The sequence below is a fragment of the Aspergillus karnatakaensis genome, assembly GCF_047715665.1.
Source record: "Aspergillus karnatakaensis strain CBS 102800 unplaced genomic scaffold BJY04scaffold_45, whole genome shotgun sequence".
Classification (NCBI taxonomy): Eukaryota; Fungi; Ascomycota; class Eurotiomycetes; order Eurotiales; family Aspergillaceae; genus Aspergillus; species Aspergillus karnatakaensis.
The window spans coordinates 218,287-239,957 of NW_027395757.1; the positions used below are offsets into that span (position 1 = coordinate 218,287).

At 48.9% G+C, this 21,671-nt stretch overlaps 8 protein-coding genes across 8 annotated transcripts; 4 read left to right on the forward strand and 4 right to left on the reverse strand.

Moving 5' to 3' along the window:
* Positions 1-1,202: 1,202 nt before the first annotated feature.
* Positions 1,203-2,386, reverse strand: BJY04DRAFT_110683 (uncharacterized protein). Its single transcript, XM_073708142.1, has 3 exons — positions 2,041-2,386; positions 1,898-1,986; positions 1,203-1,824 (listed from the first exon to the last, which is right to left on the reverse strand). Exons 1-3 carry the CDS (start codon positions 2,260-2,262, stop codon positions 1,398-1,400), a joined length of 738 nt encoding a protein of 245 aa, XP_073568376.1. The 5' UTR covers positions 2,263-2,386; the 3' UTR covers positions 1,203-1,397.
* Positions 2,387-4,207: 1,821 nt separating this feature from the next.
* Positions 4,208-6,098, reverse strand: BJY04DRAFT_110679 (FMN-dependent alpha-hydroxy acid dehydrogenase). Its single transcript, XM_073708141.1, has 4 exons — positions 5,746-6,098; positions 5,190-5,695; positions 4,468-5,137; positions 4,208-4,412 (listed from the first exon to the last, which is right to left on the reverse strand). The coding sequence occupies exons 1-4, from the start codon at positions 5,879-5,881 to the stop codon at positions 4,237-4,239; spliced, it is 1,488 nt and encodes a 495-aa protein (XP_073568377.1). The 5' UTR covers positions 5,882-6,098; the 3' UTR covers positions 4,208-4,236.
* Positions 6,099-6,975: 877 nt separating this feature from the next.
* Positions 6,976-8,164, forward strand: BJY04DRAFT_209238 (3'-5'-exodeoxyribonuclease; the record flags this gene model as incomplete). Its single annotated transcript, XM_073714092.1, has 5 exons — positions 6,976-7,011; positions 7,083-7,260; positions 7,316-7,806; positions 7,862-8,052; positions 8,113-8,164. 5 exons carry the CDS (start codon positions 6,976-6,978, stop codon positions 8,162-8,164), a joined length of 948 nt encoding a protein of 315 aa, XP_073568378.1.
* Positions 8,165-9,062: 898 nt separating this feature from the next.
* yphA (tyrosine phosphatase family protein) lies at positions 9,063-9,947 on the forward strand (the record flags this gene model as incomplete). Its single annotated transcript, XM_073717019.1, has 4 exons — positions 9,063-9,117; positions 9,188-9,356; positions 9,412-9,607; positions 9,663-9,947. The coding sequence occupies 4 exons, from the start codon at positions 9,063-9,065 to the stop codon at positions 9,945-9,947; spliced, it is 705 nt and encodes a 234-aa protein (XP_073568379.1).
* Positions 9,948-10,303: 356 nt separating this feature from the next.
* Positions 10,304-12,191, reverse strand: BJY04DRAFT_195675 (uncharacterized protein). The gene is made up of 3 exons (XM_073712254.1): positions 11,873-12,191; positions 11,214-11,813; positions 10,304-11,136 (listed from the first exon to the last, which is right to left on the reverse strand). Exons 1-3 carry the CDS (start codon positions 12,143-12,145, stop codon positions 10,501-10,503), a joined length of 1,509 nt encoding a protein of 502 aa, XP_073568380.1. The 5' UTR covers positions 12,146-12,191; the 3' UTR covers positions 10,304-10,500.
* A 596-nt stretch (positions 12,192-12,787) lies between these two features.
* BJY04DRAFT_209239 (putative amino acid transporter) lies at positions 12,788-14,724 on the forward strand (the record flags this gene model as incomplete). Its single annotated transcript, XM_073714093.1, has 5 exons — positions 12,788-13,684; positions 13,731-13,902; positions 14,010-14,214; positions 14,271-14,629; positions 14,693-14,724. The coding sequence occupies 5 exons, from the start codon at positions 12,788-12,790 to the stop codon at positions 14,722-14,724; spliced, it is 1,665 nt and encodes a 554-aa protein (XP_073568381.1).
* An 80-nt stretch (positions 14,725-14,804) lies between these two features.
* BJY04DRAFT_111019 (uncharacterized protein) lies at positions 14,805-18,437 on the forward strand. The gene is made up of 10 exons (XM_073708144.1): positions 14,805-15,492; positions 15,571-15,733; positions 15,783-15,881; positions 15,932-16,010; positions 16,059-16,183; positions 16,242-16,281; positions 16,332-16,400; positions 16,454-16,896; positions 16,964-17,770; positions 17,823-18,437. The coding sequence occupies exons 1-10, from the start codon at positions 15,451-15,453 to the stop codon at positions 18,287-18,289; spliced, it is 2,334 nt and encodes a 777-aa protein (XP_073568382.1). The 5' UTR covers positions 14,805-15,450; the 3' UTR covers positions 18,290-18,437.
* A 627-nt stretch (positions 18,438-19,064) lies between these two features.
* On the reverse strand, positions 19,065-21,369 carry BJY04DRAFT_111010 (RAD52 DNA repair protein RADC). The gene is made up of 5 exons (XM_073708143.1): positions 20,980-21,369; positions 20,801-20,887; positions 20,556-20,735; positions 20,328-20,502; positions 19,065-20,274 (listed from the first exon to the last, which is right to left on the reverse strand). Exons 1-5 carry the CDS (start codon positions 21,238-21,240, stop codon positions 19,244-19,246), a joined length of 1,734 nt encoding a protein of 577 aa, XP_073568383.1. The 5' UTR covers positions 21,241-21,369; the 3' UTR covers positions 19,065-19,243.
* Between the last annotated feature and the right edge of the window lie 302 nt (positions 21,370-21,671).

Consider the following 21,671-nt stretch of genomic DNA (forward strand, 5'->3'; position numbering starts at 1 on the left):
TGTTTTCAGCACGCTGAGTGGATATTGAGGGGTGCCCCTGAATGTGCTTATCACAAGCAATTTAGAAGGCGGGCAAATGACTTCAAATTCCTGCCTCTGTGGCTTTCCTTCGATTGAGTCTCGACCTTTCTATTGCTGATGGAGAGACCAGGAGAGGACAAGGATCCAAGCAAGGGGTCAATATTGATGGTCAGCATGCAAAGACCACCGGTTTGTCGTGGGTTTGATCCTGTTACTAGCGATGCCTTTTCGCGGTTAAGATTCGTTGGCCCCACAGCTTTGCCACTTCTGAGTGCTGACCCTGTTTCATCGTCGTCAACTTGCACATCTTTATTTGAGCCAATTTTGATGCCAAATACTTATGACAATCACTGTGACTTGACGACTCATGCTGTCTTCTGAGTTTGAGGATGCTGAGACTCAGCAACCTCACCGAGCATATCATTCTAGGAAGATCTGCTTTGCTTTTCTGAACCTGCGATACGAAGACATCCCGCTGAGGTCACTGGTTGTTTGAGTGGTCGGGGTCTCTCAGTATTCTCTCTTTGTGTCGCAAATTGGCTTGCCACTCATGGGTCGGTCGTGGGTATCCTCACGCCTCGAAAGTCTTAGATATCACGAAGATAGATCCAATGGCTTCTCCTGACGGTTGGCATCCTGGTTTTTCTAGGCAGTCGAGTGCTACTCCGTAAGAGCCCGCTCGGTGATAGTTGTCATGTCTCTTGCGCAAAACACATTGTGCCTTGGGATCTCAATCGTGGGTCATGGGGTAGGCCACTGGAAAATAACCAGACGCGCCGTGCATGACCTATTATTCTCCAAACGGATCCAAGAATCTCTCTTCATTCCCAACCTTGACGAGCACTGACTTGAAACCTCATCGGAACTTGTCGGAGCCAACCGAGAAAAGGATATTGACGTCACGAAGTCATTCGAGACCACCTGGGCACCTGATAATTTATCTTGATATCGGATTGTCTCGGTCGGACGGGATAGATCATGGATGATTTTCCTAGGTACGGAGTAGAGCCAATGTGGAGTAGCGGGGAAAGGATTCCTAAGAGGAAAAGCTTGTGGTTCTGCAGGTGCTCCCGACTACGGGGTGTTCCGGAGGACAACAAAGTCGAACTATAAGTTAGGACCCCGACATCTTCTCAAAATTTTACGTCATGAACTTTAGATTCCGTCCCCGAAGTTCTTAGTTCCATGGATCAATGTTCAATCAAGGACAGTACAACGGAACGACAATGAAATAGCGAGACAATCGAGGCAAGCATATGTTGCAGAGGGATCGATAATTTGAAACAGGGGTGTTGATTTAGTTTCACAATAACAACTTTCAAAGTAACATTCGACAGCGCTAAGCAGAACAGATTATAACATATAGTAATGCGAGATCACTTTCTCAGAGGACTCTGCTGTTTAGGACCCAAGATATCGTCCAGGAGACCGCTCCAGAGCTCTTTCATAGCGCCAGGAGCTTTACTGTCTTCGCCCTTGAGCTCTGCAGCGTATCTCGATTTGCCGACAGCCTCGGTAAGCGTAAATGGGTCGATCTCCATGGAGTCATTGTCGACTACCTCGGACATCGGGCTTGCGGAGACGTTCTCCCCGTCGCCGGAGACCGTGTAGACTTGGGGCTTCATGGGGGATTCCGAGGGACGAGTTGAGTCATAATGGGTGTAGATGTCGGGAAGGATCGGAACTGGCATTTCGGACGAGGCATGACTCTCTGTGATAGATGGAAGGTAGGCAAAATCGACAGTGGACGAGTCGTTGACGGCTTTGAGGGAGCGGGAGGTGTTGAATTCGCGGCTGGGAGTCCTAGATTAAGAAAATAGGTTAGCTTACTAGGGCCTCTATGCAACTTGAAGGTGGATGAAGGCTTTTTACATACTCTTTTTTGGAGCTGCTGTTGATTCTCCTCATGGCAATGCTAAATGCACGAGACTGAAGGAAGTCATGGTTGGAAAGACGCTCAACGAGCTGAATTCAAATTAGCTTCCTTGCCACAATGGAAGTATAGATCTGTACACATACCTCGGCATGAGAGCCGGAAGCCCTCAACGAACGCTTCTGGCACTCAGTCTTGAGATCTGCAAGATTGCGAGTCGAGTACAAGGTTGCCTTGTCTGAAACCTTGATCGGTTGCGCAGACTGGGAGCCAGTAATGTGTAGACCTCGACGGAGTGAGGGAGAGACTGTGTGTTGCTGGGAGAGCAGACGAAGGGCACGGAGAGACGATGAACGCGGGGCAGCCATTATGTTCGGAGACGAGGATGCACAGATGTGGGCAAGTGGTTTGATTGAAATGGGCTTTATGGCTGTTCAGATGGGCTGAGTGAGGAATGTATAGGTGCAACGCCAAGAGTTGGCTGCAATGTATGTGTATCCGGTAAGAGTGAGCACAGTGAAGCAAGGGGGCTATAAGGACGTGAGAGAAGAGGCAGAGGAGCAAGACTGGAATGAAGAAAGAAGGTCAATCTTCTGCCGGGGGCGTCGCAGTACTTGATGGTGAGCTCTCCGGTGCACGACTGGAACCGTTGGGGGGATGTTGAGCTATCCACTCTGCGCTGCCGGTGGAGACTGGGGCTGGCGGTCTGGGCCAAGTCGCCCAGATGTTTAGTAGTAGCGCCCCTAACGAGATCGATCGCTGAGTCCACCAGGCGTAGAACTGGGAATGGAATGTCGAAAAGAATATCTTCAAAGATTAACTACTATTCCCCCTCTTTTGCTCGTCGAACTCAACTTTCAACGAGTGCTCGTGCCATTATTGGCTCAAACCTGGATCGGGGACGGGAATTCATGGGCTGGGGAGGGGTAACTCGAGCACACTGACCCATGATCATCCTCCTCTTTCCTGCAGTATTATTGCTGATGACTGAAGACTTACAGACCACTCTCTTTCGTTTCCATCCACCCTTCGGAAATACAACAATGCAATATTTGGTTATCTCCCGATGTACGTTACGCGCGGGCCAATGACGGCTGATCAGGCAAGGTATACATCATGGACAGCTCTGTGGATGACCTTGACAAGATCCCTGACAGAAACGGTAGGCTTACGGTCTGTACGATTGTCTAGTATCACATCCTACCCCTCCTTTGCCCTCCCTCACGAGTTCCGTTTCATCAACTTAGCAGAGGCGTGCCTCAGAGTAATCAGTAATAATCACGCACCATGATGAAGGGCAGCTAGCGTTGATCCCCCTCGAGAATCAAGAAGAGGATAAAGCTTCCACGGCCTTAACTTATCATTAAGATACCGTCACTACCACCATCACCATCCATCGGAATAATCTTTCGCTTAATGGCTGTCTTACGCGTTGCCTCCATCTCGTCCACAGGGGCCCTCTGTTTGCGTACCGCAAGATTCTAGTCATGACGTGGAAGATCACAGCGCGAGGCCAAAACGACCGACACTGCAGTCCAGTTAGGTAGCGAGGATTTACCGATTTACCGATACACATGACTCTACGAATCAACTCCATTCCTTTACGTCGTAGCATTAGTGCTCCAAGCGTGCTCAGGACTACAACAAATGTATCCGTACCTGAAGCGTACTTGAACTGTAGCGACTCGCAACTTGCGGTAAACCCGGGGCATTATTCCCACATCGCAATTAACTAGCAGATGATGACGAGAAAGTTATTGATGATCGGCAGTTTAATGATTACTTTTACTGTGTAGATTGAAGAATAGAGACAGACTAGTTAGCCGGTGTTATTTCTGGATCTTCAGCTGGACCAGTCGTTTGTCTGGCCTGCCAGCCTCGAGCCTTAAGAGGCGGTGAAATTGCACCACGTGAGCCTACTCTTTCAAGGGAGGATCGGAGTTTCACTAACATTCCGGTGGATTTTGTTGAGATAGCCTAATATTATTGTTATGATGATTACTGCGGAGGCCAGATCATGCTGCGGCTGCTGCCCCTTTCTGCACCAGTACAGATCTTGATTTCGGAATTGATTGGTGTCGTGCTGACGTTTACGCTGCATTTAGAGATACAGACGTGGCTTGAATACCCTTCTAACTGCGGTCTCCACAGAGTTGTTTGTGGTTGTATGAATAGTTGTCATCACCAGCCAACTCGATATTGGAATGACGCGAGACATTGTCTATCTGCAGGCTGCGCGAGTAGGAGAGCCCACGTGTACGCCATGGCATCGTTGGGGATCTAAATACTCCGTAGTAAATAATCATCTTCATCCCTGTTCGGCATTTACTGATCCAAGCGCTTCAGAGCTTCGCTGCTCTCAAGTTGCGGCCCCTGGCGATTTTCAGAGCATATGGATGTAAAGAACTGCCGGGCACGAGATGGTCTATATCTCCAGTGTTGACGAGATGGGGACCGGCTTCATCAAGCGATGTGATCCCGTTATTCCGCATGGCAGTTTCTAGTTCGTCTTGCATAACTGAGTCTCGTCAGCCTAGTCCTGTATAAGTATGGCAGGGCAGGGGGTTGCGTACTATCAATCAAATGCTCAACTCCGGGTTGACCGTAACTTGTGGCGAAGAGCATACTGCGCCCCATACCGACGGCGGTTGCGCCCAGACAGACCGCTTTCAGAATGTCTGTCCCTCTTCGAATGCCGCTATCGACATAGATCTCTAATCTGTCGAAGATTTCCGGACAGCGTTTATGAAGCTCTAGGAGAGTGATAATAGACGGAGGGCTTGTGTCAAGATTGCGCCCGCCATGGTTACTGAGTAGGATACCATCCAATCCGGCCTCCATTGCCAAGATGGCGTCGTCTGCAGACATTACGCCTTTCAGGCATACAGGAAGATGAGTATGTTTGCGGACCCAGATAAGATCCTCCCACGTCAGCCCAGGGTCAATGAATCCTGCCATGACTCGCCCCAGGCCACCTCCCTTGCTGTCATTTTTCGCTTGTGATGGCGACATGGGGACAGATAAGCTCTCATCAGCCTTGACCCGTTCATCAGCCTCTCGCTTTCCTGGCCATGCTGCGTCCACGGTCACGAATATTGCCTTGATATTGGAATTCGCTGAGCATTGACGTAAAAGCGCCGCTGATTTTTCGCGGTCTCGGTTGACATATAGCTGGAAGAAAAAGCTGGCACTAGGAGCGGTCGTCTTAAGCTCCTCCATTGTGTACGACGAGTTATTCGAGATCTGTTGAAGTTGTTAGCCTCGTGTCGATAGGACTAAAGGTCTCATTACGTACTCCTTGCATGATACCCCTGCTTTCACAAGCTCGTGCAATGGCACGCTCTCCTTCCGGATGGATAAGTTTCGCCATGGCCGCAGGGCTGACAAACAGTGGTAGCGAGATATCAACCCCAAGGATCTTTGACTTTGTGTTCACAGAACGGACGTTTCTCAACACCCGGGGACGGAACCATATTCGATCAAAGCATGACTTATTCGCATCGCGCGTGATGAGGTCTGTCGCAGCACTTGAGTAAAATGCCCAGGTCTTCTTGCTAGCACTTCTAGAAGCCACATGCTCAAAGTCGTGGGAGTTTATCAGCGTTTCGAGTGGTGGCTTGTCGTTCTCCCAAACAGCTTCGGGGCTTTGACTCGCGGGCTGTTTATGCCAGTCCTCGTGTATCGTCGATTCATCGAGCTTGCCCTTGTGCTGCTTTGGTGCTAGTTCTGCTTTCAAGAGACCAGGATTGTGGACCTCAGAATACGCCTTGGTGGCGTCGCGCCCAGCATACTTCAAGATAACTAAGAGCTGTATTAGTGACAGGAATGGTGTTAAGCTTGGTTCTCCTTACTCGATGGCCCGCCGGGATGTTTGTTCAGGAACTTCGTCACATCCCACACTTCGTTGTCGACAACAATCCAGCAATCATCTGGTGTCTTATGACTGGATATTTCGTGGGTAGACAAGAGCTTTTCTTGCGCCATCATTGGCTTTCGAATGTCGTGGTTACGCACTGCAACACCTCTTCTCAAATTAAGGATCGAACGCGGAAGAAATGCGATATTAGACAGTGCGATATGCGATAGGTGCTAGTCCCTGCAGAAATCTGTGCAAGGGAGGGACAGTGATGCGAAGATATACGGCTTAGCGCTCGGGCTAAGTGCGTCCGACTCCCTCCGCACTTCTCAGCGAAAATGCGGAGATGTGCTAGCACTAGCAGGTCCACAACGGTATTATCTCCGCCGGCTTGACTCTTGGGACTCGGAGAAGGCGAGAAGCACTGAAGCAGGGTTCGCCGCTATGGAGATTCGAACACTTGATCGACAGCACGGCTAATTCCCGATGAAGCCTGCATTTGCATTGACTGACCTACATCGCCCCTCACAGCGACTGCAGCAGATGCGTCCGGATACCCCGTATACATGTCGAAATCGAGGTCATGTTCGGCAAGGGATGCATGGAGGGGAAAGCAGCGACCAATCAGAGAGAACAGATTTGCTCCTAGGTCTGAGCATCTTCAAATCTTGACTCTGTCTCAGGAGTGTCTCTTAGTCGAATTTGGACTCGAGATTGGGGATCGGATAAATGCCGAGATATTCAAATCTTGCGGCTTAGGCTCATCAGCCACTGTGGCTGATGATGCCAAGACTCGGACACAACGTCAAGCATCTCATATTCTCGAGACGGTCAAAATTGATAGTGGCATGGCATAACGTGTTTACTATCTAATATCCCAATGAGAATAGGCTTCATTGTGAATAGCACCTCCAAGAAGCTCGGATCGACAGGCATTATCTCAAGTGTATTGCCCGTCGCTAGAGCACATAAGTTGCGCACTCGACCATCATTTTTACCGCGGAGATATAGCCGAGGTATGCCTTTTTCACTCTGCAAGAACTGCTTGCCTTTTTAGCATCTATTGTTGTTAGGTCATGGCTTTCTGCCTGGCTGATTGCTATCTCGATTCAGACGCTAAGATCTGACAGTACTCCCTACAAACGGAGTTGCCTCCCAGCCGCACCTGTCGCTCATCAAGCGGAGAAACGCCAGGCATTCTTCAAGATTAGCTCCCCTGAGTACCATGGGGGAATTGAACAATGCATTAAGATATGTTGATGTATGTGTGCATCATGCCTAGCTCCTTCGTCGTTGGAAAGCTAATCAGAAAGCGTCGGCTTATAAATTCAGATCGGGATCAACCTGAGTGACCCGGTCTTCAAGGGGAAATACCATGGTAAACAGGTACATGATGACGATTTAGACGATATTATACAACGTGCACGGGACGTGGGTTGCCAGAAGTTCATGGTAACCGGCTCGGATTTGGAAGAATCGAAGCATGCCATTGAGATTGCCCAAAAATACCGTACGTTGATGTCATGAGCTCACGGTGTTTAAAGCATACGACTGACGGACCTCAGCCGGCTTCTGCTTTGCAACTGTCGGCATTCACCCTTGCCAAGCAAAGCATTTTGACGAGTTTCCTGGCGGCCCGGAGAAGTTGCTGGACGAGATCAGGTCACTAGCGGTGGAAGCGAAGAATGCCGGTCACGCTGTCGCCTTCGGTGAGTTTGGTTTGGACTACGATAGGCTCTTTCTGAGCGCAAAGGAGCCGCAGTTGAAGTACTTCGAAGCTCAACTAGAACTTGCCGTCGAGATTCAACTGCCGCTCTTTCTTCATTCGCGAGCGGCCGGTGAAGATTTTGAAAGGCTATTAGCACCGCGTCTCGAGAGACTTCCGAAACGGGGGCTCGTTCATAGTTTCACTGGTACCTTGGAGGAGATGGAGCGCTTAGTGGCACTTGGCCTGGACATCGGGGTCAACGGATGCAGCCTGAAAACGGAGGAAAACCTTGAGGTTGTGAAGGCCATTCCTCTCGACCGAATCCAGATTGAAACCGATGGCCCATGGGTAAGTACTTGTTTATGTACCAGTATCTTTCAACATTCTAACTTTATGCTAAAAGTGTGAAATCCGCCCCTCGCACGCCTCCTCGAAATTCCTGGCCGGCGCACCCCCATTACCAAAAGCAGTCAAAAAAGAAAAATGGCAGAAAGGGCTTATGGTCAAAGGTCGCAACGAGCCGGTTGCTATAGCTCAGGTTGCGCACGTAATCGCTGGTGTCAAGGGAATATCCGTGGAGGAGGTCTGTGAAGCGTAAGTCTCGCCCAGTGCGCTGAATAGACAAAAGTGACTAATCAGCAATGGTGATATCAGCGCTTGGCTCAACTCAATAAAGATGTTTGGGCTCGGAGAGGAAGCATCATAGCATCTGCAGCGCTGCCTCGCCACGTTGCTGCCTCACTCGTCGAATTTGCGGTACTAGGCGGGTATATAAGATCGAAAGTGACTATGTACGTTGCAGCTGTAAGGTATGGATCAATTCAGGAATTCAGCAACAGCAAGCAGGTCCGGACCCCAGTTGTGACTGTGGCCTTGGATTCCAGGATGATATGTCCGTTCCTCCCAGATGTATTTCCAACTTGTGGCATGGATCTTTCTTGCCTCCTTCAGTTCCTTCCTCCTCCATTGCACTCGTTCTTCTCTCTAGATCTTCAGTACTCCGCATCTTGAATATTCTTATGTGCGGATCTTTCTGGTATTGTGGAAAGCATCTGCCTTGAGACTACTTATCAGTATGTTGAGTTCGTTCTTGCGTCTGCTGCTCCGCGTTTTCTGCCCATCTACAGCTGCTTTGATGGCTAAATGTGGATTCTTTCAAAGACTACTTGTCTCAATCCCTCTTTCAGGCGCTGGAAATGTAGAGGGCTTTTCTTTTTTACCCCCGCAGGTGCTTTCTGTGATTCACTCCTCTTCACAACTCACCGCCCCCATGCCTCCTCTGCAACACAGTGCCTTTATTTACTCCCCATGTCCTCTACAAACTAATCATCTGCCACAACAGTTCTTTCAGTCGTCTGCTTCTTCCAGTTCGACTCTTTCCACCGTCCCCATCATGATCGGTTCCCTACTTGACGGTTAGACTTTTGGTCTATCACAGATCTTCCGTCTATCTTCTCTCTATTCCCAGCCTGCACTGATCCGTAGGCCACTGAGGATTCTTCCTCAAGACTGGGGGATCACGGCAGTATTCTTGTGGCCTGTGTCTCTGTGTGTCGCATCGAGTCATCCTTTCCCTAATAGCCCTGAAAACGCCCGCCAGCACCATGAGCTACCCTCTTTCGAAGAAGAGCACTAATAGCGTCAATGAGAACCCTCAAGGTCAGTGTTACTTTATTTAACCAACTTCCTCCTGTGAAACCCAACTTACACGTATGCTTGGGCTTGATAGCCGAAAAGCAAGCCGCCAGGGTTCCGTCGCTCGATTCGGTAGAGTCAGATGTCGGAAAGACAGAACTGCCCGAAAATTTTGGAGAAGTTGTGGAGGGGATATACCGCAGCTCGTTTCCACAGCCTTGTTATCTCCCAGCTCTCAAATCCTTGGGATTGAAGAGCATAATGTGAGTCATCCTCATAAGTTTTGGTTTCGGACTATAACTCACCCACGAGATGCAGTACCCTCGTCGAAGAACCCTACACACCGAGCCATGCGAGCTATCTCAAGGAGAATGGAATCACACATCATCGGATAGCATTCATCGCAAATAAAGATCCTCTCATCAAGACGTCAGAAGTCGTGATAAACCAGATCATGGAAATCTTACTCAACAAGTTAAATCACCCTATCTTAATCCATTGCAACAAGGGAAAGGTAATTGCATGGTATCGGTACTCGACGCTTTAATGACTGATTCCATGACCCTTAGCATCGTACTGGGTGCGTCACTGGTTGCTTTCGCAAGCTTCAGGGGTGGGATATGCGGGATATAATCAACGAGTATCTGCACTACTCTCGCCCAAAGCAACGAAAGCTAGATGAGGATTTCATTCAATCATTCGATACCTCCAAGCTCGCTCACTTAGCTCAAGCTTCCGGCGCAAAGTCGTGGCCTTCTTCGGGGAAAAAGTACGCCAACACTAAGCGCGACGAGGATGAAAGCTCACCAGAGAATCTTCCTCAGCCATCTTACAGTAGAATTCGCGTGACTTAGACTTCGTCTTACGACATGTACATTTATGCAACACCAGACTCTTTCTTGCTCAACCACGTGTACACAATTTTCATAAAGAATCCAGAGCAATAGCGGCTTCGTTTGACCTGACTCGAGAATCAAGGGACGTTCATGAAGTGGCTTTATTATTTTGATATGGCTACCTATTGTACAGAGGGGTTCATTTCGCATTCGGGCACCAATATCTTAACGATTCAGGGGAGTGATTGGGCTGTCTTGGGTACTTTAGCTGCTCTGGGTGGCCAAGAATGACAGCTTACTGAGTCCTTCTAACCCCAATGGAGCACATCGTAGATTACTCTAGGTCTCACTCAGGAATCATGTGGTATCAGTGTTAGTAATTGGAAACCGTCTTGATAGGTCGATAGTTCTCGTATAGTGCTCCATAAAGGTTTCCACCATGACCATAACCAGCTTCACGATATACGTCTTTGCCCCATAGTTACATCACCGCAGAGAAGGATTAAAGTATATAGACAGATCAACGGCAGAGCTTGGCTCTATTAAGCTTCGTAGTCAATCTCTGAGTGTATTATTGAGTCGCAAGGCATGCTGATAAAAGTGGCGCGAAGAAGGACGTTTGGTTTGAATGTGGTTGATCCTCGATGTCAAATTCAAGCATACCTTGATCGCTGCCAGATGTAGTTCCTAAATATTCCTCAGGTGCGTAGCTAGTAGAGTTATTCTCGAGCATCATGCTCGACCCCGAGTCTGATATTCGGGCTTCTTCGGCATTGCGTCTCGGGCTTGGTTCGTCGTCATCAAAGTGCATATCCGGTTCAAACCGCAAGGGCTCATGATCATCGCCATCACCGACAAAGTGATCGTCCTCCCAAAAATATTCGGTCCTTTGCGATAGCGTCCCGGAGAAATAATCATCTTCTGGCGTTTGCTCACTACGCTCCGGGTCAAGGAAGGTATTTGAAGGCTTCAACAGTTTTGACATTGGGGCTTCGTGAAGCCTTCTTTGAGCGATACTCCAAAGACCTGTTCTGAGAATTGTTTTGGTTTCATCTTCGATTATTGGCGCTGCTGAGCTTCGGCTCGAAAGGTGTGCTCGTCCGGCAGAGGAAACCCTGTCCCTCAAAGTCTGATTGTCGCTGAGCATCAGCAGTGAAGCTAGGGATTTCGCAACTGATGGCAGTAGACGTGCTCTTTGGCACATAGTCTAGTAATAAAAGAGGCCTTGTAAGCTGACAGATTTAATCTTCATTCAAGCGTCCGATGCACATGAAAGGGCTTTACCTCTTGATAGCCGAGCTTGAATATCGCGGGAGCTATACTTGATAGGCTCCGGAAACCCTCCATACCTGGGCTGCCTTCTTGTCTCAAGTTACCCCAAACCACTGCCTTTAAACCATTTCGAAATAGTATACCAAAGTCTGAAGCACTCAAGGGATTGGCCGTGACATCGTCGATGATGTCCAATCCTTCTTCACTCAGTGTCTCCCAGTCATCGAGCAGGGGCTCATTCAATTCATCTTCGAACCATATATCCTTCGAGTAATCGTCATTTTGTACCCAGTACCTTGGTTCGGAGGGCTGGACAGCGTCAAGGATATCGCCTTGTGATTCTGCTTGGAGTGCTTTCGTTGCGCTGTGTCGCCGGCGGTGCTTGTACTCCATGCGGACATCAACGAAGTTTAGACAAGCAGTGAGTATATCAGCTGGAGGAATGGCATCCCCGACTTGTCTCAGAAATTTCGGCATTCTTGTTTCCTCATTCTTTTCTGGACCTCCAGGTCGCTTCCGTAAGCCGAAGGACAGCCTGTAGGTCGGGGAAGTTTGGTCCTCATCGTAAAGACAATGTTTGTAGAGAGCGCTGAGTCCTAGCTTTGACCACATCTAAGAAGCTGTAAGATCTCTGGTGTCTAAGGGAGCGAGGTCTTCACCCTTCATCATACCTTTGCCTTGCAAATACAGTCGCCGACTTGAGGCGCGAAGAGCGTGAGTGAGGATTGAAGTTCAAGGACGGAAGAAATGCAGATATTTAGTTGAAGCTCAGATGCCTGAGATACCCATATCTGTCCAGAGCATAGAGCCTCCTTCAGCTCAATGGAATCAAGTTCGTCGGAGCCTGGGGGAAGCAGTACCGTTGCAGAGGCGCTTAAGGATAGTTTTAGATCGGATCTTGAAGAACAAGAGTCTTGCCTTCCAAGCTCTATGAAACGGTTCATAATATATGTTGCTTTCCGGCATTGTAGCGCAGATCATCGCCAGTCATCGTAGGTGGGGAGATTGAAGAAGGGGGTCAATGTTTTTGAGGTCCACGGGTGTCCCGAGGGTGAAGCGACAAATTAGGTATACTTAACGACAGCTCATTTTGAATGTCTGGCCCTCGAGCTAAGCAACAAAACAAAAGTGCCTAGCCACAGAAAGCTTGGCAGTAGTACTTCAAGAAAAGGGCCAAAAACATGCTAAATTCCGCTCGAATCTTAGTACAGCTCTTGAGCCGGGATGGCGCACTTAGTGAGGTAACTTATGAAAACATGCTGTTCAGAAGCAAGTAAAGCGTCTTCTAGCTAATGGATCAATCTACTAGTTGAAGCTTTTTGATAAATCATCGTGCCCACTGGATTCTGGTAGAAAGTATTGGTCCCTGCAGATGACTTAGTGTAGTTATAGGTATTCATACTTCGTCGGCGAGTACTAGTAAATAGTTAGGGTAGTAGCTAGGCGTTTGGAAGTTACTGAGTACTCCTGTCTATGGGTCGATAAGCTTCCACTGGCCGCCTATCTATCACGTGCACCGCATGCGTCTTTGGCGGCTTTGAGCCAACTCAACCATTCGATGGCAGCTAAGAGCCTCATAATTAGAAATGCCTGGTGATGAGACGCTACAATCTTCTTTGATTGAATCTAATGGCCATACCGAGCTTGGTTCTCAGCGACTACTCTCTAATTTATCACACGAGGAACCAGACAATGCCCAAGCCGACACAACTAACTCAACCCCCGATGAGCTGCCGCAAGCTACCACATCTCCGCTCCCTGATGGACAACGTCGCACCCCCCGAACCCCGCATCGCGTGAGATTTGATATTGAGGATGATACGGAGGATGAGAGCTGGGCAGGCGGAGATCATCGTGACTCCGAAGAGGTGCTATGGCTGGACGAGGACTACACTGGCACCGATAGGGACCTACCAAGGCGGCATCATGCTGCACAAAGAATTCCTCTCTTGACGAACATTGAGGCGCCGAGCATAACTCTTGCTACGTCTGATGAGTTTTTTCCTGAGGAGCATCTCGAAAGTGCGCGACCGAGGAGTGGAATGAAGATGGCATTTATGAACATGGCCAATAGCATTATTGGGGCGGGGATTATAGGTCAACCATACGCACTACGCCAAGCAGGTATGGTAATGGGAATCATACTTCTGTCTGCTCTCACATTTACGGTGGATTGGACCATTCGCCTGATCGTGATCAACTCCAAATTGAGCGGCGCGGACTCATTTCAAGCAACGATGCAACATTGTTTTGGAAAGTCAGGCCTCATCGCTATTTCTGTGGCCCAATGGGCATTTGCATTTGGTGGTATGATTGCTTTCTGCATAATTGTCGGGGATACCATACCTCATGTATTGAGTTCTCTATTTCCGTCTCTTCGAGAAAAGGCATTTCTCTGGCTCCTTACTGATCGACGGGCCATCATTGTGCTGCTTGTCTTGGGTATTTCATATCCATTGTCACTGTACCGTGACATTGCTAAGGTACGGCCCAATATGCATTCAAGATTCAATGCTGACGATCGAATAGCTAGCTAAAGCATCCACATTGGCCTTAGTAAGCATGGCGGTCATTGTGGTTGCCGTGGTCACTCAAGGATTCCGTGTCCCACAAGACTCACGCGGCGAGGTGAAGGAGCTGCTTCTGGTAAACTCTGGCTTTTTTCAAGCCGTTGGTGTGATATCATTTGGTATGGCTCAACGTGGCTCGTCTTCCTTTGTCCTGGGAATGTATACTAACCTCAAGTAGCATTTGTTTGCCGTATGTAGTGCTCGCTCACTCTGTTACTTACGATCTAACATTTCCAAGATCATAACAGCCTCTTGATTTACGGCTCGCTGAAAAAGCCGACTTTGGATCGTTTCGCAAAGGTTACTCACTACTCGACGGGAATTTCACTCATCATGTGCCTGCTAATGGGCGTCTCTGGTTTTCTTTTCTTTGGCTCAGAGACACAAGGCAATGTGCTTAACAATTTTCCATCCGACAATATCTTGATAAATATAGCACGTTTGTGAGGCATCCTTCCCGCAACAAAACATCGATGGAAATGACTAACTCTATGGTGAGATGCTTTGGCTTGAATATGCTTACCACGTTGCCACTAGAGGCATTCGTTTGCCGAGAAGTGATGACGACCTATTATTTCCCCGACGAACCTTTTAACATCAATCGGCATTTGATCTTCACAACTGCCTTGGTGCTAACATCCGTAGCCATGGCCTTGTTGACATGCGATTTAGGGGCCGTATTTGAACTAATTGGGGCTACAAGTGCGGCTTCTTTGGCTTACATATTCCCACCGCTATGCTATATCAAGTTGAGCAATGTCTCCCGGAAAGCAAAGATTCCTGCTTATGCGTGCATTGTTTTTGGAGCCACCGTCATGGGCGTCAGTCTCTTACAGGCAATTGGGAAGATGATAAAAAGTATGTGCTTCCAACCTTGACTCTATCACTAACAGCCCTCAGCTAACGCATGGCATATTTTAGATGAAGGTGGCACAGCAACCTGCAGTACTTAGACTCTTTGGTTATATATGCCTTAGGCAGCCTTTCGCATGTATAAATACCGTCAATAGATGACCGCTAATCTGTCGTGCTCCATTTGTACTTGTATATGCGCCATTAACTGACTCAGGTTGCCTACTTAATCCTTATTCCAGAAGTCACACTCTTAAAACTCCTTTTTATTCTTCCAAGCTATCCGAATTGTGAGACATGCATCCATATTGAAGAATCTGTCCCGACCAGAAGAGACGGCCATTGGTCTGAAGACTGTGCATTGATCTGTTCGTTTGGCGGACAAGTGAATTTTGATTCTTGTTGCGTATGCTCTCAGGTGCAGCTGTGTCAACAACGCTCATTGACCTCATCTAGAAATCCTTCCTTTTCTTGGACTCTCCTTTAACTCTTCATCCTTTCCACCCCTGAAATTGTCTACCTCTCTTCAACCTCTCATTGCTTCAACCCCTCTCCCACACCTGATAACTTAATAAGCTCACTCTTAGTTCTAGTGATAGGTTGCTCTCACATAAAACCTTGAAGAAACAACCTGAAATCACCACCCGACCACTGATCACTCTGCCTTTTCAAACACCCACACAAAGTCAACACTACCGCTGCCCCTTGACACCTCATCCTCTCTGTACCATCCGTTAAGAGCAACATATCCCTCAACACACCCCTGCGAGCGACACCCATACCTAGTCCTTTGATTGCACTCAGCTCCAGCACATCCTGCGAGCGATATGGCCGACCCCACCATTGAACGTCTGAATCTGCTGCAGATGGTAAGCTAGCCCTTCTTTCCACCATGTAACACAATGACTGCGGCCTTGACTTGCTAACAGAGGCTTCAATTACCACAGAACGATCTGGGAACTGCCAGACGAGAATACATTTCTACCGCCGATAGGAATTTCAGGAGCACACGCTTGGACATCATTGAGACTCAGAGAAGATCAAACGTGCCGGGATCATTCCAGCAGCGCACGGCTGAAGCAAACAGGGCTCGTCTTGAAGGCTGGGCCAGTGAGCATCCCAGCACCTCATCCGATGCGGATGCTGACTTTTGGAAAAGCGGTTCACAGGGCCATCGGGGATACAGGCGATGAGCAGCTAGATCCTATGTTGGATGGACAAACACATCGCCTCTCCCTTAACGCCAGATATAACCAGAGTGAGAGCATACATCTTGAAGACTAAAAGAAAGGACTGACAATACTATAGGCCACGAACAAGTCAATCAAGCTCTTGCCACAAGGTCTGTGTCGGGACGCTTCCGTGAGCCGAACCGACCACTGGCTGAGTATTGTGCCCGCTATACCATCATAGGTTATTGTCTGACAGTCAACAGGAGAATTACTCGACCCGGATCAGTTACCGATCAGTCCCGTACTGTAGCGCGTCCAGTGGCTCGCCCAAGCCGCGCTGGAAAACAAGACCTGAGCCTCCCTAAACCACGGGCTCGACCCGCGAGCAGTAAGGGTCTAACCTCCGAGACACTTACTGTAAAAAGACTAACAGCAGAATTGATAAGGTGCGCATAATGCTCCAGTCCTTAAAACTAGGCGACCAGTGTAAGTTAGATTTCATTCGATCTCATCCATTCTGACGTCTATCGCTATAGCGTCTCCTCTACCTTTCAGATCAGCTCACCAGAAGCCTTCATGGCTCACTTGCATGCCGCGACTCCTACGTGGGTTCTTTGGGCTTCCATGTCACTATCGTGCGTATGGCTAAAGTTTATAGGAACCAATTGCCGGGACAGCTACCGGTCGAGAGCCCAAAGACTGTCATCCCTACTACAGCAAAGATCGCTCCAAAAGGGCCGCCCAATAGTGGAGAAGAGCCAGCTAGGCAGGCTACTAGCGGAGGATCTCCCTTTTCAGCTTCTACTGGCAAGTTTGTATCAACTAACCTTGAGTCCAGCTCCGGCTCAGGAACTAAGGTCTGTGATGATGCAAGACCGCTCGTATGCTCTGATGATACAACCGATCGAGCCAAGGAGGAGGTGTTGCCGGATGCAACCCGAAAAGATCAAATTGTGTCTGGGGAAAACACCGCTGCCGCATCGCGTTGTTCCAAACCTCAAGAATTACTTGTTGACTTGAGCCCAACGCCGACAGAACTCGAGGCCGACCCTGGGCTGAGCCCTGCTCTGGCAGAGCTGACAGGGCTGGAGTTCATGCAAGGTACCTGACCACAATTAGCTTCGTTTTTAAATTGTCAGTCAGTGCTAACAGAGGGATTGATTAAAAGTTTGTGACAAAAAGTCCGGCGAAAAGAGCGAGAGTGAGACTACTGTCGGCTCGTTAGACCGAGAGCAAGTCGAGGAGTACGAGCGGGACATCAGGTTGATCTGTGATCTTCTTGAGCGCACATCTATCACAGATACACTACACCCGAAACTGACTGAATGTAAAGTGGAAATGGAGTCGAGGCTTCAGCTCCTTCAGCGGCCCTTATCAGGCGCGGAATCAAGTCAGCAACAGACAGTTCCTCAAATACTCGAACACAGCGACCCTGAATCTGTCAATCCAACAGTCATTGTAGCGACACCGAATCGTTCGCGAGCTCTATCATCGCTTTCTCAGACCAGTAACTTTTCACAAACACGGCTGAACGCCTCCGCACCTCAGTTTACGCCCAAGTCATTTACCCAATACCGATCTCTTTCAGATGCAACCTCTACTGTATCAACGGCAAGTCTCCAGCCTGCAGAAAGTGAAATTATCACGCAAGAGCAAGTTATTGACGATGCGAGTGACTCTACAACTATCCATGTCCCAGTGGATACGCGATCACAGACTCTCTCGCCTGAAATCAAGACCACCTTTCCGCCAAGCGCTAGCGGTCTTCATATATGCGGTGACCATTTACTTCCGGGGGCTAGATCTAGAGCATCAGAGATGGTTCAACAGTCTGCCCCATCCAGCAAGAGTGGTGATGGTGATTTATTCGAACAGGGCGCGAATAGAACCATTGGTTCGTACACTGCTCCAGTACTGCCAATCAGCCATGCGGTACCTGAGCGCGAGTATCACCCTGATCCTGCTAGACAGTTCTGTAAGTGTCGTGTACCCTCACCACAATTGTGACTAATCGTTCCCAAACACAGCTCGTTCCCTTGAAGAAAAAGCCTCCTTCAAGTACACTTCTTCAAGTGAAGCGTTGGAAACCAGGAGCTCAAATACCCCGGTGAAGGACATAGCCAGCGTCTCCTCGCCCAATCGATCTGCGCTGGCACCAAACGCACCGCTGTTCGAACCGGCGAAGACCATCTCACTCGCTGCTCCTTCCGTCTCGCGCATGGTGACACCCACAACAACTTCAACAATGCAATCCATTTACGCCCCGGCGACGCAGACGGCCGTTTCAAACTCGGCATCCCCTGCCCTCAAGCCGGCGGAGACCATCACTCCTGCTGCTCCTTCCGTCTCGCGCAAGGCGGCACCTACATCCATGATGCAATCCATCTACGCCCCAGCGGCGCAGAGGAACGCCTCAAACTCGACCCCCGAAAAGAAGACTCCAATTGGACAAGGTTCAACGGCGTCTCGCTACCCTGGGTTCAGGTGGGTGTAGGTCACTGTTCGTTCCGTCTTTGATAGATTCCATTCCTCAAAGTACATCATGACACTGGAACAGGAATTGGATGGAGTTAGTTTGTCACATAGAGAGCCTTTGATAGTGAGCTTCGCGACAATCCTGTCAGGGTCTTTAATTACACCATCGACTTTTCTTTTGTTTTAACTTCCTTCTTTCTTCTTCTTCTTATATCTTCAATTATTTTACGTTTGCTAATATCCCTTGCAATCCCAGAGCTTCTGGTTCTGTCCGGACTTCTGAGAACGAGCCTCATCTCCCGAGCATGTGATGGAATGTGGTCTCTTGTACTTACCGAATCAAGAAACGAACCAGATCGTACCTTCTTTTCTGGGCGCTGGGAGGTTCTCGATTTTCGAGTACGTAAAGCAGAAAAGTTGATGCCCTTGAGAAGCCGGAGTATGGGTTACAGTAGTGTGAGCTGCCAGCTTTACTATGAACGGGCAATTTGTGCATCAACACAAAATATTGTAACCACCTACGGCTCTACCAACTCTTTGAATCAATTGCTATCTAAAAAAAGGCTAGTAAGGCAAGAGGATGCATTACAATGTAGTTCTCTTCTTTTAGGCTAATCTATTCTCGAGCAAAAGCCACGATACGGTGACCGGAGAACGAATCAGATCTGAAATGAAGCAAGATCAATGATCATCGAGGAAAATCAAAAATATCTAGCCAGTCCAAAGCATGGATAGCAACATGAAGAAAAAGAGCAAGTAAAGTGAGTTCAGTCATCCCATTTAATTCCCTATGTGCCTTGACGCCGGTGTCGCCGATTAACTCCCTAATACTCAACACTCCCCAATACTCCATGAACGCAAAAAATAGATGCTGTCGGAAAGAGAAGGCACTGATAGTGATGAAGGATAAAAATGACCAATTTAGACTGAAGGAGAGGGTCATGCGGACAGGGTATAAAACGCGTTAGACTGTCTAGCGTTGGTGAGGTTGTTGGTAAGGTTGCTGTGGAGGTTGCGTCTCGTCGAATTTTGGTCTTTTTAGGTCATTAGCGCCAGGCAAAGGGGCAGGCCCGCTGCCACCAGGCATGGATGCATTTGTCACGTCACCTAGAGGTGGCCGTTTCCCATTCAAATTTGGTGCTCCTACACCAGACCTATTTGCGGTGGGGTTGTTAGGTGCGACTCTGCTGGGGTCGATATTTGGCCGCGTTAGGGCACGGTAAGAGGAAGTTGTTTGGCCTCTGTTCATGGGACTGCCAACACCGCTGCCTCCGGGAGCACCGATTTTTCGCTGCATGTTTGTGGCCGGATTAATAAAGTCACGGGCCTGGTTCGCGGCAGGTGAAGCTCCACCTGTGAGCATTGGTTTTGATATTGGGACGCTCTTGGTATGGTCAACGCCTGCCGTTTTACGGATTGAAGGGCTTTCAGCATGAGGGTCAAAGGCAGGAGCGGCAGAAGCGGCATTCTGAGGGTTGTCTCTTAGCATGTCGACACCGCGAGCAGAGAAGAATCCAACAACAGGAGGGCCCTCTGGCCCTGGGGTACCTGGAGGAGCCATGCTGGGTGCATGAGCTTTGTGAGAGTTCGCTCCAGATTCCTGTTTAATGGATATTTGTGCCCTGGCACTTGATGCTGCCGCGTTAGGCCCTGTTCGTTGCTGTAAAGGCGGTATTGTCCGTCCATTCTGGAATCCTCCCTGTCCGTCTTGAGGTGGAACAGAGCTCCTCTGGTTCGCGTAGTGATTATGACCTCCTGGTGGGTACGGCCTATCGTTCACAGCCGGATTGGGCATTTGTCTTCCTACCGGCGCGTGGCTCATCGGTCTCTCTGGTTTGGAGGGGGTGATGTGAGGGTTCGGCAGTGGTGGATGGTTTTGGGGACCATTGGGTCTCCCAATCGGCGTTGGTGGCTGGTGCTTTTTCTGGTTCTCAGAATCCACCGCTATTTCATCTGGATTCTCGCCTTCGCCCACATTAAAGTCTGCCTCATCGAATACGTCGCCTGAAGCTATCAGCTAGGTGAAACAAAACGAATAATTAAACTTAGCGACATACTTCCAAATTCTGCATCCAGATCAGGGACAGTGTCAGTTGATGCGGTATGTCTTCCGGGTATTGATGGACGGGGAGGCAGGTCATCATCCTCTGGAGGTGGTTTCGGCCGTAAAGGCTCCCTTTTAATGGGCGCAAAGTCGGGATGGCGATGAAGTTCGTCAACGTCCAATTTCGACTGCAAAGTCCGTCAATTAGAGTAGGAGTTCGAGCAGGCTTGCGGTCACGTACGGGAACTGTCTTGACTTTGATAACTTTGGAAACGTAGTCCTTATCGTATATGCAGTTGCCCAGCACATTCCCGAAATTCCGCAACGCACGTTTTAGAGCATCAGTTGTTGCTTCTTTCTTAGCTTTTTCGAAAGCTGCAGCTTTTCCCTTGCAGTTCTCGATATGTCCGTAACCGACGTCCTAGTATGGCACGGAGTATTAGCATCGTCGTCCCGGGTTCATGTCTTCGGGAAATCTTCATATACCTCATGGTAAGCTCCGTCCTTCAACGTCACTCTAACTATCACGGACAAACCTAGACTAATCTTCCCTGTATTGGGAGACTCGTCAACCTATAAACAGTAGACCAATTCATTAGCCACGCATTGTGCATGCCTGCGACGCATGCAGTACGGGCGCCATGTTATCCCTGGAAACAACGTACGAAATCAATCTGGATAGTTTGTATCGAACTCGACCACCCATTGAAACCAAACACCTCATTCGCGAGATTGATACACTTGTCCGCAGCGAGGTAATGCACTTTCTGTCCCGCCGCACCAGGCCGCGAGGAGATATACTCCGGCCCCAACTTTTTTTCGAGGCGTGCTTGGAGAGCGGCAGCTTCATCGGGAGTATATTGATTCGAGCGTGAGGGGGTTTCTTCGAATGGATTGTGGGAGATAACACCGATTGCGTTGGGCATCGTGATGGCCGCGGGGCCGCCGCGATGCTGGTCGCCGACGCTTGAGACGCGGGACGCGTTAGCATAGCTAGAATACCAAGATGTAAAGATCGAAGAGATAAAAAAGACTCACGCTGGCATAATAGATATTAGAGATAGTTTGATCTATGGCAGGGATCATGGGAAGCTGAGGTCGTCCTGTGTACGTAGCTGAAGGCACAGCATAGGCCCTAGCTGGAGACGCGTCGGGATGCGTGGCTGCCACGCTTTCACGTGATATAACATAACACCGTTATTGCAACCTAAACTACTGTAAAAAGCCCTACTTCTATGATTTTTTTTATTATTTCGGAGTAAAATTGTGGGGCCTATCCCTGTATTGTTGAAGAATAACGGCTACGGTGGAAGAGCCATCTCGGTCATTGCTTGGCCATGCATTCGTTGTCGTATGG

Excerpts from the sequence above, each read along its gene's own strand:
- BJY04DRAFT_110683 (XM_073708142.1), bottom strand. The coding sequence starts at position 2,262 with ATGGCTGCCCCGCGTTCATCGTCTCTCCGTGCCCTTCGTCTGCTCTCC. Across the intron at positions 1,987-2,040 it reads CTTCCGGCTCTCATGCCGAG|CTCGTTGAGCGTCTTTCCAA; the intron begins GTATGTGTACAG and ends ATTTGAATTCAG. Across the intron at positions 1,825-1,897 it reads AACAGCAGCTCCAAAAAAGA|GACTCCCAGCCGCGAATTCA; the intron begins GTATGTAAAAAG and ends TTCTTAATCTAG.
- BJY04DRAFT_110679 (XM_073708141.1), bottom strand. The coding sequence starts at position 5,881 with ATGATGGCGCAAGAAAAGCTCTTGTCTACCCACGAAATATCCAGTCAT. Across the intron at positions 5,138-5,189 it reads GCAGGGGTATCATGCAAGGA|ATCTCGAATAACTCGTCGTA; the intron begins GTACGTAATGAG and ends CAACTTCAACAG. Across the intron at positions 4,413-4,467 it reads AGTTGAGCATTTGATTGATA|TTATGCAAGACGAACTAGAA; the intron begins GTACGCAACCCC and ends GACGAGACTCAG.
- BJY04DRAFT_195675 (XM_073712254.1), bottom strand. The coding sequence starts at position 12,145 with ATGAACCGTTTCATAGAGCTTGGAAGGCAAGACTCTTGTTCTTCAAGA. Across the intron at positions 11,814-11,872 it reads ACTGTATTTGCAAGGCAAAG|ATGTGGTCAAAGCTAGGACT; the intron begins GTATGATGAAGG and ends ACAGCTTCTTAG. Across the intron at positions 11,137-11,213 it reads TCAAGCTCGGCTATCAAGAG|ACTATGTGCCAAAGAGCACG; the intron begins GTAAAGCCCTTT and ends TTTTATTACTAG.
- BJY04DRAFT_111019 (XM_073708144.1), top strand. The coding sequence starts at position 15,451 with ATGGCCGACCCCACCATTGAACGTCTGAATCTGCTGCAGATG. Across the intron at positions 15,734-15,782 it reads TCGTCTTGAAGGCTGGGCCA|CGGTTCACAGGGCCATCGGG; the intron begins GTGAGCATCCCA and ends CTTTTGGAAAAG. Across the intron at positions 16,897-16,963 it reads AGGGCTGGAGTTCATGCAAG|TTTGTGACAAAAAGTCCGGC; the intron begins GTACCTGACCAC and ends ATTGATTAAAAG.
- BJY04DRAFT_111010 (XM_073708143.1), bottom strand. The coding sequence starts at position 21,240 with ATGCCCAACGCAATCGGTGTTATCTCCCACAATCCATTCGAAGAAACC. Across the intron at positions 20,736-20,800 it reads AGGACGGAGCTTACCATGAG|GACGTCGGTTACGGACATAT; the intron begins GTATATGAAGAT and ends GTGCCATACTAG. Across the intron at positions 20,275-20,327 it reads TCTGGATGCAGAATTTGGAA|GCGACGTATTCGATGAGGCA; the intron begins GTATGTCGCTAA and ends TGATAGCTTCAG.